This window comes from Camelus dromedarius, chromosome 22, assembly GCF_036321535.1.
Source record: "Camelus dromedarius isolate mCamDro1 chromosome 22, mCamDro1.pat, whole genome shotgun sequence".
Classification (NCBI taxonomy): domain Eukaryota; kingdom Metazoa; phylum Chordata; class Mammalia; order Artiodactyla; family Camelidae; genus Camelus; species Camelus dromedarius.
In genome coordinates this window covers 27,084,560-27,097,280 of record NC_087457.1, presented here as the reverse complement: position 1 = coordinate 27,097,280, position 12,721 = coordinate 27,084,560, and the positions used below count along the sequence as shown (strand labels likewise).

At 46.9% G+C, this 12,721-nt stretch overlaps 2 protein-coding genes across 2 annotated transcripts in view; one reads left to right on the top strand and one right to left on the bottom strand.

Moving 5' to 3' along the window:
* DCTD (dCMP deaminase) overlaps positions 1-7,527 on the bottom strand; it is a 94,328-nt gene extending 86,801 nt beyond the window's left edge. The window contains exon 1 of the mRNA XM_031440338.2: positions 7,425-7,527. The gene's annotated coding sequence lies outside the window, so the exon portion shown is untranslated. The remainder of the gene's footprint in view (positions 1-7,424) is intronic.
* Positions 7,528-9,339: 1,812 nt separating this feature from the next.
* The window catches only part of WWC2 (WW and C2 domain containing 2), a 129,876-nt gene continuing 126,494 nt past the window's right edge, over positions 9,340-12,721 (top strand). The window contains exon 1 of the mRNA XM_031440336.2: positions 9,340-9,866. Coding sequence (XP_031296196.2) covers positions 9,736-9,866 — 131 coding nt within the window. The 5' untranslated portion in view covers positions 9,340-9,735. The remainder of the gene's footprint in view (positions 9,867-12,721) is intronic.

The window sequence follows — 12,721 nt, the reverse complement described above, 5'->3', positions numbered from 1 at the left end:
CAGATTAGCTGAGAAACCTCCTTCAGTGTCTGAGGGGGAGCAGAACAGAGTCTTCTTTTCCTCTTTTATTAAGCACTGAGCATCCAGTCTCCAAAGATGAGACCCCATATATCCCACAGGGCTGGGGATGAATCGGGATCTCAGCAGCAAGGCAAGTAACAGGAAAGAGACTGGTCTTTGAAACAACATTTCTTTTACTTGGCGCCATGGTTTACCGACAGGAGGGTGTCGTGTGCGTGGCTGGCAGATCCCTATAGCTCAGCAGAGGGCAACGTGCGGATTCCTCACCAGGGACACCAGGAGCACCCTCTAGCAGGGCAGGATGATGGGCTTAATCACTGAAGGGGAGGGGAGACTCCAGTAGGGAGGCTGATTGCCCACTGCTGTCTTCAAGGATGTTGCGTGGGTTGGACACACTTGCCCCCAACCCAGTCTCACTGGAGGAAGCCTCTCCTGGCTCTTTTCGTGGGGGATTTTTTTTTTTTTTTTTGCCTTATCTTACCTACCTACTCACTCATCGTCGATCTGCCCTTATTAAAGTAAACATGAGCTCTAGGACCACAGGGTTCATTCTAGATTTCCCCCTTGCTGATTTGTAACTTTCTTTTTTTTTTGGACAGTGAGAAACCTGGTTCAGGTCTACCTAAACTTTTGCTAACAATAATGACTCAATTTTGAATGAAGACAGAAATTAAAGCAGCAATGTGCTCTTCATAACAATTGTCCACGCTAACCACCGCTCTGCTGTGATATGGGTTTGAGTTCCGCCCCATCACTTAATGCTGTGTGTCACTGGGCAAACACGTTAAGTGATCTGTGCCTCAGTTTCCTCCCCTTTCAAAAAGGAGTCAAGAAAGGACATACTCCACAGGGCTGATAGAAAAGTAAATGAGTTTATAGAAGTAAAGCACTTAGAGCAGTGCATGGCTCATGGTAGGTGCTCAGTAATTAACTTTTTAAAAGAAGCCTATACAAGAAGATTAATTTGACCAAAAAATCCAACAACCAACAGTGACCTGAGGACTTCAAATTTTATGAGTGTTTGTACAACCTAAATGCTCACTGACAGATGACTGGATAAAGAAATTGTGGTATGTTTATGCAATGGAATACTCCTCAGCCATAAAAAAGGATGAAATAATGCCATTAGCAGCAATATGGATGGACCTGGAGATTGTCATTCTAAGTGAAGTAAGCTACAGAGAGCAAGAAAAATACCATATGATATTGCTTATATGTGGAATCTTAAAAAAAGACACAAATGAACTTGTTTACAAAACAGAAAGGCTCACAGACATAGAGAACAAACTTATGGTTATGGGGGTAGGGGAATGGGGGAAGGGATAAGCTGGGAATTTGGGATTTGCAGATACTAACTGCTATATATAAAACAGACAAACAACAAGTTTATACTGTATAGCAGAGGGAACTATATTCAATATCTTGTAGTAATCTGAAATGAAAAGGAATATGAAAAGGGATATATGTACGTATACACATGACTGAGACATTATGCTGTACACCAGAAATCAAGACATAGTACACTTATACTTCAATAACAAAATGAAAAAAGAGTGTAAATGTGATTCATAAATCAGTAAAATATATACAGAAAAATCACTCCAATATGAAAGACCTTGAGCAGTTTAATATCTGTTCTGTATGAATCAATGCATTTCTCTGCAGCAAACTCTTTAACCATAACTTCTCCACATTACACATCCTTCCTTTAGCGTGGTGTCGTAAGATCTATTTTCAATCCCCTTTTATCATTATTGTTGTTTTCTATTGGACTTATTTCCTTTTCACTGAGAAACCTGAAAAATTTTTATACTTGAAGTCTGATCTTCCTTCGCGTCTGAAGTTTTTATTATGCAGTATTCCATCACTTTAATATTCCCAGTGAGAAAGCAGTGCAGAAGTATCAGTATGCAACCTTGACATCTGAGGAATATTTTAAATCTCTGCAGTGGCAGTTTCTTTAAAAATGTAAAAATATCTGAAATATTTAGCCTTGACAAAGATACAAAAGACATGGCCTGAATTTATCATTCATATCTATCTTATTTGAGTGTTACAGCTGCTCTGCAGACAGCCTGCACTTTTTCCTTTAAACTTCATGGTTGTTGGTTCATAATATAAGGTCTTGTATAGTCAGGTGAAATCAAAATATTGTAGAACCGGCGAGAACATACAAAATCAACCAGAGCAATATTTACGAAACTCACTTAACCAAAGGCGTAACGTGGAACTTAATCAGAGAAGCTCAGGGTTGTCGTTAAACACACAGATTCCCGCTCCCTTCCGCCCAAGAGCCTGATGCAGTAGGTCTAAGCCTGCAAATCTGAATTTTTCACAAGAGTTCCTGGTGATGTTCCTCACCAGTTTGGATGATGGATTTAAATTTGGAAACACTGACTCAGTCCCAGATCCTGAGTTGATAAGGAAGCTGAGGCTCAGTGAAGAGGATCTACCCTCCATCCACCCACCCAGCGTTCGTTCAGCACCCTCTTTCACACGGCACACGCAAGGACAGCGGGAGTGAATGGCAAGGTTTGGGACAGCGTGCTGCGGGGCACCCTGCTGGAGCTGCAAGCTGGTATGGCTTTTCAGGCAGACAGTTCGGCAGCACAGGTCAAAAAATTACATGTGCTTATCTCTTGATCCAGTAACTCCAGATGAAGACAGGATTTCTTAGTCACTCAGAACACTTGCATCAGAAGCACCTGTTGAGAACGTGGGTTTTACCATCTCATTTTGATCGACTGAATCATCATCTCTGGGTGTGGGACCTGGCCATATGCATTTTTGACAAGGTTACCAAGAGGCTGACAAGGGTCACTGAAGCCGTGAGAAATGCTGCCCTTACATGGGTGGAGAGCCAGAGCCTTAGCAGAGGGAGGCGGGCATCCACACAGAGGGGCAGTCCCCTGGCAAGGGACGTCGGATACTGGAGCCCAAGGAGGGTAAGAACAGTGTGTGCTTGGAGGGGGAGTAAAACAAGCAGCAGGAACGGTGTCCTCAGGGAGGGACGGCGCCGCGTGGGGTGTCAGAGTCATTTGAGGGGAGCAGGTGCCCTGGTGTGGGCGTAGGAGCTTGAGTGGAGTGAGGAGGGCCCAGCACCAGGAGTAGGAGCCCACAGAGGGTAGGAAAGGCTTCTGTGAGGGGGTGGACCGGGCGTGCAGGCCGAGGGGGTGCTGCTGGGGAGGAGGCTTTATCTTTGGGGAAGGCGCAGCGGCCGACTTGGGAGGGTGCTGACATTCAGGGGTATTGATTAAATACATAAATACACGAGCATACAGAGAACAGGGTTCTCCCTGCTCGAGAAGGGAGTCACAAACATGGAAAGGAAACAAAACTGGAGTGAATGCCGTGGTGTTAGGCTTGAGGTGAAGGAATTCATGTGAGCTCCTGGTTTCTGACAGGCAGGGAAACAGACACGCAGGTAAACGTATCTGCTAAGCGGGCCTGGCTGACACTAGTGGCGAGCTCACCGAGACGCCCAGCTCTCAGCCTTCAGCTCACCCCACCTCCTTCTGAGGAAAACACCCAAATCACCTCTTCTACAAGTTACCTGAACCACCAAATCACAAAATAAAACAAGTCCCTCACTCACTCTGAAGGGGTTTTGTGTCCCTGAGTTCATCCTTTTTCATTGCTCTATTGTATTGTTTAAATATATCACACAATGTATTTATCCACTACACTAATAAACATTTGCATGCTCAGTTTGGGGCAACTGTAAATAATACGCTATAAACATTCTTATCCATGGATCTGGTGCATATATCTGCGCATTTCTCTAGGGAGATACCAGGAATGGAGTCACGACGTCATAGGATGGGGGATATCATCAATTTTCCTAGATTTGGACAAACGGTGTCTGTCCCAGTTTGTTTTCCCACCTATCACTGATGAGGATTCCTGCTGCTCCACATTTTTACCAACACTTGATAGCATTAAACTTAAGTTTCTGCCAATGTAGTGTCTGCATGAGTATCTCATGGTGGCTTTAGTTTTCACTTCACTGGTTCTTAATGACATTGGGCGCCTTTCCATATGTTTATTGGCAAAATATATTTCTTTGAATATGTTTTACTACATAGACCTTTTTTTCCCTATTCAATTTGAATATCCCCAAAGCAGACAAATTTGGGAGATTATATTGTAGTTACAACTCTTAAAGCTAAATTCACAGCACTGAGTCAATATTATGAAGTCAAGAACTAGGAGGAAGAGAGAGGATGAGGTAGGGAAAGAGACACTGATAAATAATAAGCAGATTTTAAATATATAAAGATTTTAATGGAAAATTCAGAGGGATAAGAAAGGAGATGTCAAATTGTTTTAAAAGATAGGGGAGAGGGAATATAATCTCATTTTTTTTTTAAAAGCTGTTTTTCATTGACTATAAAATTGAAACGGAAAAAAATGCAAATTAAAGATGGTAGGAGGAAAATGGAACCTTACATTATTTTATTACATAAGATGGAATGTAAATGGAAATTTATTCCGTATCTGCCTCATAGAGTATACGACAGGTACCCTCTGAGAGCCTTACACACACAAACACGGCATTTGAACTTCTGTTCCTTTTCGCTAGTGAGACAGCTATTAAATGTTTCATTTCTTTTTAGCAACCATAGGATTTGCTCAGTGTAGGTCTCCATCTGCAGTGAATAAAGTAAAAATCCAACCAGTTTGATGTTGTTTACTACTAAATTGTTATAATCGTTGCTGCCTAAGGTGTTGGTATAATAATTAACTTCAAGGGAAGTGATTATGGTAATTGAGGTTTCTGGTTTGGCCCAGCTCTAGGAATTCTTAAAGGTCACATGCCTGTCTTCTTAAGGACTGTCTAGACAATAAAATTTCAGAATTGTATAATTTAGGGTTACCTATTCATTACAATTAGAGATGTTATTTACTTTAACATTTTGGTTGTGGAAGAGAGAAAACAAAAACAGAGAAGCCACTCGTATAATTCAGAAAAAAAAAAGTTCTCTATTTAGAAGTTCCAGTTTATATAATCCCTGATCTCCTCGAGGAAACAAGGGGGATTAAAATGTTGAAAACCAGTTCATCTTGTCCTACACACGAGTTGACTAGATAGCCTAATGATAAAGGTTACAACAATAATTCATTCAGAGATGGATTACACGCTAGTGACGAATTCTCACACACATTAGAGACCACATTTTACAAAGAAATAAATTAAATCATATCAAACTACCGAAGAGTTATAGGCCCAAAATAGAACTACAGATGGGTTACTTAATTCTGTTAGACTTGCTCTGATGTTTCCTTCCCAGGAGTCAGGCCTGAGTCCTTGGCCCGATGCAGAATTTCAGATGGGTGGCATTCAACCGTATATTTGCAGCGCTGACCTTTTGTTTGAGCTTCAGTCCTGACCTTTAACTTTTTGCTGGGTATCTCTGATTTCTAAAATCAAACCCCATATCAGATCCCTCTTTGGACTTCCTTATTTATTTCAGCTATTTGAGTCTCTCCTGATGGCCTGAAGTCTTGGAATGGTACCAGATTTCTCCTTCTGGTCTGTTCACCACTTAATTTAATCAGTAGCAAATTCTTGCCAGATCATTCCGTTCCACTCCCCCTTCCCCTCCCCCTTATTTCTAATCCAGACTTTTATCTCTCTCATACCTATACTATCACGCCAGCCTCCTAACTAGATGGCTCCAGCCAGTCTTGGGTTCTTGCACGTCAGATTCACCTTGGAGTTTCCAACATTCATTTCTTTCTACAAGCACACCCTGCCGGGCCTGTCCATTTTGGAATCATGTCTGTGCTCATCTCTGCCTCATACCTTCTCTTTAATGATCATTTTCCTCATGTATCTTGCTTTGATGGGATCTCCCTGGCAGCCCCAATTCTCTTAATTTACTGTCTGAATTCTTCCTTTAACACTAAGGAATGTATAGGAGGCTGTGTTCTTTAAATTTTATGATTGGCCCCACCTCCAGTGAAGGTAGCAAGCACCTTGCTTTGCTTTTGCATCTTGTTTTGTTTTCTTTTTTCTTTCACTTAAAGATCCTGGACATCCTTCCTTATCTGCACATACACTTGTATGCAATGCTTTTAAAATGCCTGCTGAGTATGGCTGTACTAGAACTCACCTTCTTACTGATAGACACTGGTGGTTTTTCCAGTTTTGTTATTATCAGACATGCTACAGTGAACATCCTTGCCTATCCTGAGGAAATTTCCTAGCCATAGGTAAAATTGTAGCACTGGGATTGCTAGATTAAAAGTATACTTATTTTAAATTTGGATAGATATAACTAATTATCTGCTGAAATAATTTTCACTCTCTACTCCCATTTTTGATATCACTAATTTTCCAGCCAACGAAGATTTGGACACTGATATAGGAGCTTTGTTTAATGGCGGCTCATCCTCATAGACCATTAGTAGTGGAGAAAATGGAAAGCTGGGAGAAAGGGGAATTGAAGGCCAGAAAACAGACTGTTCAGTGGTTGGTGAGTAGACGGGTAATCTGGCACCCAGGACAGCAGAGAGCATCATCCTTCTTTGCCAAGGATCCACTGGAACCAAATGAAATCTAAATGCATCCATCTATAAGATAGGGATAATCTTCCTATTTACTTTATTTTTACAGATGTGAATCTAAATGAAATGAAATGTAACTGCCTCAGCCATTAGGAATTCTCCCAAGGGATGGTATTACATAAATTAGGTGAATTCAGAAGAGCAGAGTGAAAACTTGATCAGGAAAAAAAAAGCCTGGAGAGCGGCGACTTTCCTTTTTGTCATCTTAACTGCTTTTGTGTGACCAAACGTTTCCTGTGCCAGCCAGTGGGGGAGAAGAAGTGAGCTTGTCTCTTAACTGCTTTAGAGTTTTGTTTGTCTATTTAGGGTCCCTTTTTGAAGTCTTGAGATTTATGGAACAATAAATGTCATGTACCGCTGTGTGCTATTTTGGATTCCTCATCGGTTTTAGAAGTTGGGTAAGAATATTTATCTGACAGCTTATCAAATTTGAAGTTACACCAAGAAGTATTGTGCAGTAGTTCATCCCAGTGAAACAAATGAAATTCCAGCAGCAGCAAAGTGTGCTACTTTTTTTTCTTTAATAGTAGGATGCAGACATTTTAACATAATACATGTTTTCTAATTGGGAAGAAAAAAAGCACACCAGGAAGCAAGGTTTAAACAAGAATGGTGTGGCTGGGCTGTTGAATGGTGTTATTAGTATACCATAACACAAATTTTGGCCATCCTAATGGGCCAATTTAGAGCAGTCCCAAACAAAGCACCTCATTCACTCAGTGATGTAAGAGATTAGTTTTAGCCAGGTCTCACCTTTTTCATAGCATTCAGAAGTACAACCTTAAGATTACTCACCAGGATATCACGTCTCACCTGGAACTGGAGAATCTTACCTTGTGTAATCTTGATGAATGGAGTGGGACTGAACACAGGACCAGGAGGTGGGGGCTTCCCTTTATTAAGCGTGAAGCCTAGCTTCCTGGGTGTAAACGAGGAAGACCTAGAAAGATAAAGTAAGCAAATTCGCCTTGGGCGACTCCTTTCTCCGCCTCCGGCTCCCTCTGGTTGCTCCTTCCCAGGAGCTCTGAGCTCTCTAGAGTTTCTAGCGGTTTCAAGTTTCTGCCCAGATGCTCCAAGTACAAATGCAACCCCTTCTAAGGCCCTCGCCCAGGAAGGCAGGTCCAGTTCTCGCCGCGAAGCTGTTTCAAGGCTGACCCTCCATCCTTACTCTCCAGGACCACCCTCCTCCACCTTCGAGACTGACCGCAGATGCTTCGACGGCCTGCAGAGCGAAAGGCCGTCCCCACCCGCCACCCTCCCGGGCGGCTGCCACGCTAACCCCGCAGCGCCAGCTCCGTGCCATAGTGAATCTCAATTCACTTGACTCCCTCCCCAGTTTGTGAATCCAGGAGGGGAGGCGGACGGTGTTTCACACCCTCCGACAGCCCTCGCCCAGCGCTGTGTCCCGCGCGAGCTGGGGAAGTCGTTACGCATTAGCCTGCAGGATTAGGCGAATTCACCTTAAGTGAATGATCTCCGGGGTCGTCCTCGGGGTTTTTGTTTTCCTTTGCTTTACAAGCAGCTGCTTAGTAACCCGGAAAATACGAATGGGGGACGGCAGTGTAGACCTGGCTGGACAGGAGTTTGGGGACCGAGAGGTTCCCTCCAGACCGAGGGGTTGGGGCACAAAATGGTCTGTGTCCAGGCCCTGCCAGGCCTGCTGCTCTTGGCACCGTCGCCCGACGTCCGGTCCCTCCTCAGAGCCGACCAGGGCGTAGTAGCTGCTGAATAAATAAATGCTTCTGGCATGAGATAGTCCACGTTTCTTTCCGGACACATCCTGGGTATAGGAAAGCCTGGCCCCCGGGCTTCCGTAGGCTCCCTCCAGCGTGGTGGCCCACACCTTCTTGGCCAGAGCAGGGCCCGGGGCGGGGGACTTCCCGGGGCGGGGGCCTTCCCGGGGCGGGGGCAGACGGAAGGAGCTGGTTACGGGGTGCGTCCACGTCCAGCTGTCCCGCACCCTGCGGCGGAGGCCAGCGGCGGCCGGGCCCGGCGGGCGCAGTGCCCCAGGCCCGCGGGCGGGGGCCTGGTGCCCAGTGGCTTCTCCGGGTCAGGCCGGAGTCCTCCGAGGGCCACCGGGGCAGGCGTGTCGCAGCGCTCTCGGGCCGCGGGACCCGCCTTCGTTTTCCGCCCTGAGGCCCGCGGCCTCTCGACTGAGGTCACGGAGGGCCGGGCGCCCTGCGGAGGCCCGGGGGCGACGCCGCCCCGGACGCGCCACGGACGCGCTTTCAAGCGCTAGCGGTGCCTTTCACACTTTCCCACAGCCCGGAACCGCCCCGGGGTCCAAAGGGGTGCGGCGTGGGGGAGCCTTTGTGCCCTAGCTGTTTGCTGGGACTTTTTCTTCCGAAGAGGGCTTCCCCACCCCTTTCCTCTCGAAAGTCCTGTGGTTTCCCTAGAAGTCGGAAAGAGGTTGAGAGGCCTGCGGAGACTTCTCGGCTGTTTTTTTCCTGTCTCGAAGCTAAAAACCCTAAGCGTTCAGCCGTGGGGGGATAGTTGGGGTCAAGGGGAAGGAGCGAGCAGTGCATTCCTTCGCCCTCTTCCCTCCCACCTGGCCCTCCGCTCCCCTCCCCCGCCTGGCTCGGGCCAGCGATCAAGCCGGCGCGGCGGGCCACGGGCGCTGCAGGGTTAAGCCCTGGAATGTGGCGGCGAGGAATGTGCATGCAGATGAGCCGAGCGAGGGGCGGGCCCGCGGGGTGGGCCCGGGGCGGGGCGCATGCTAATCGCATGCAAATGAGGAGGCCCGTCGCCGCCACGGCCGCCGCTCCACCGAGCTTCCCGGATCCGAGCCCAGACGGCGGCGTCTTGGGCAGCTTGGGCGCCGCGACCCTCGGCGGCCACAGTGGGACGGGGAGGAGGAGGAGGAGGAAGAGGCGGAGGCAGCGGCGGCGGCCGCGAGGAGGAGGAGGAGGAGGGTTCGCTCGCCAGCTCCGACGCAGACATGGTGGACTGATCCCCGGCGGGGCCGAGAGCAGGGTTTCCTAAGGCGCCTCCCGCGCGTGGCCCCGCCGCGCCCCAAGCCCCGCGCCCCGCAGCCCCTCGCCGGCTCCCGGGTCGGGTGCGGCGACCGGGCCGGGCAGCCGCGTTCCCGCCGCGTCCCGCGCCCGGTCCCTATGGAGGCGCCGCTCGCCGGCGAGGCCGCCGACCATGCCTAGGAGGGCCGGGAGCGGGCAGCTGCCGCTACCCCGGGGCTGGGAGGAGGCCAGGGACTACGACGGCAAGGTCTTCTACATCGACCACAACACCCGGAGGACCAGCTGGATCGACCCCCGGGACAGGTGGGCGGCCGGGCCGCGGGTGGGCGCGGGGACCTGCCTCGGAAGCGCCGCGGCGCCTGTTGTCCGGGAGACCCGGCCGAGCGGCGGCGCCCGCGGCGCGGGGGGCGTGGGGCGTGGGGCGTCGCCGGCCCCGGGTGCCGGGAGGTGTCCCGGGAAGGAGGCGCGGGACCGTCCTCCTGCGTCAGCCGGCGAGGCGCCCTGGAGGGGGCCGGCTGAAGCTGCCCCTTCCAGGGCCCCCTTGCCTGCCCGCTTTTCGACGGCCCCGGGACCTATAGACACGGGCCCAGAGGGAAGGGTGGATGTGACGCCCTGGGCGGGCACTCTGTGTCCAGTTAACGGATCCAGAGGGGCCACCTGAGCCCTGCCCGAGCTCGCCTCCGCCCTAAAGTGAGGCTGGAGGGCACATTCGGCCTGGGAGGTGGGGCCGGGCCTGGGGCCTCCTGGTGGAGGCCTAAGTGCCAGGTGGGGCCAACCTGCCGTCCAGGCCACCTGTGGCATCTCTCTGGCCGTCCTTGGCTCCCAGCCTTGACTGCACGCCCTTGGCGGGGCGCGCCGCGGGTCAGGCCGCAGGTCCTGAGCGTGGACAGGGTCCTGGGTATCCTTCCTCGCAGGGCCCTGGTGGTGGGTGTAATTGACTTTGCCCCTCAAGTTTAAGAAACGCTTATTTGGGGTTTTGCTGCCTGATGTTAAGTCTCCACCTGAAAACTTGAACTGACTTTCCAGATCTTGAAAAGGCAGATTCCGTTCTGAAGTAAGAAGTGGTTTAATGAACAGTGGAACCGAACCTTGGTTATGGAGGAACGCTGACTTGAGCTGAGCAGGATTTCTTGTAGTTTTCAACACACTTTTTATTCCCACTCGGAAGTGAAGAGAAGCATAACAAAATCATCATCTAGGAAGTTCAGGAGCTGAAGTTTAGCTGAGTGTTCACAAATGTTGTCTCTTGTCTCCCATCTTTCCTTTTACCCTAAGAAGGAAAATTTCTTGTAGTTAGAATTATTATAAGAATAGTAGGAGATTTTCCTTATTGTCAATTTGTAAACTGTTAAGGAGGTATTCCTATTTATCAATTTAAATAATATACCATTAAGGATAACTCCAAATTTTGGACTTTTATCATCTCTGTAATGTGTTTCCACCTGTTTATAAAATGTGGCCTTAGGGGTTTATAACCTTTTTAGATGCTTCTCCCTATTAAACAGACCCCCTTTTCTCAATTTGAAGCTGAAATAGTTTCATACTTAGATTCTCAGTTACTTTTACCCTAAAAATATTGTTTTTGAATGCTATTAAAGCGCAATTATAAGAAAGTCGTAAGTGACATTATAAATTTATGAAACAATCCTTGTTAAATTATCCATGAAGGTATCAGTTTAGGTTTCCCTCTTGAAATGAGAAAAGGCACCTGTGCTGAGGCCCCGCCTTGCTCCAGCCTGGCTGCCTGTTGCTGGCCCGATGAAAGTTATGACAAGCATCACACCTTCACAGTCTCTCCACACATAGTTGTTGTCATAAACTTCACGCTCCAAGCCAGTCATTGCACTTTGAAACTACTTACCAGATAGTAAATGTCAGTGATGATGGTGTGCGCCCGACAGTGGCTTTTAAGGCACCTGTATAAATATTTGACTTTTGCAGCTGTCTAGTAATTCTTTCTGCTTTCTGATACTTGGAGTTTCAGGTTATTGAAACTGCCACGCGTTCTTGAAATATTTAGGCATTTTTAGATTCTCTTCTGCTTCAATTAAATGTCTTATTTTATTATCTCGTTCGTGTTTACCAACAAGAATTACAAGAATACGTAATGCCTGCGTAAAGCAAATAGAAAGTGAAGTAAAATTATATGGCTTGGCTTATCTATATCACTACTTCTTAAACAAGTTAAGCATGTTTTTTGTTTTAAATTGTTAACGGATTAACAATTATCATGAACTCTGTTTTCAGGAAACTGGGTAACCAATCCAGTTTTGACTAAGATGATTCCAGTTTTCCTTGAAGCTGTTGGATCTTTAAGTAATTATGAATTTGACTGGTTATGAATATTTCTGGGTCTCTGTATTAAAGAATTTAAAAAGATACTATGTGAGATCTGAGTCAACATTGACATTCTTAGTTTATATTTGATTGTGTTTTCTTTTAGGGCAATGAAGTGTCTGTATCTTGCTGATAGTATCAGAGATGGTGGGAGAGACTATTTGGAGTAAATGTTACCCCTGGTCAGTTTTGTTATACACTTACCAAACGTATGGAAGGAGATATGTTACACAGGCCAATCAGAGTGTGCGTCTTCTTTTGCAGGATCCAGTGACAAATCCTGAAAGAAAACTGACTTGATAAAACTGTAGATCTGCAGTACTTTTGAACTTTTAAAGCTGTTTAATTAAGATAGTCGTGATGATTTTTACCCAGTCATATTTATGTTAAGAAAAATAATTTTCTTTGTTTAATGGTCTGTCAGAACTTGTGAGGTATTTCTGATTGTGTAGGGAATCATGCTGTCGTGGGGGAAAGCTGGGGAATTTCACAAGAACATAATTTTATTCAGTAAGTAGTGATTTTAGAATAGTGAAGTGAAGTATTATTTTAAAATGCTTTTAAGCTTTTGGAGGTTGATGACATAGTGCAGACTCTGCTGGGATGTGATCAAAGCTTTCAGTGCTCCACCTCTTACCAACTGAGAAAGCTTTCTGAACCCCTTGAAAGCTCCGTTTGCAACTCTAAAATGACGATCATACCACCTACTCCACAGAGATGTTTGGGAGCCTGTAGTTAGGACCCAGGTAAAGGGTGGTCGTTACAGTGTCATTCCGTTTTAAGATGGATGATAGTTCAGGTTGCCCCTGAGGATAGCGGAT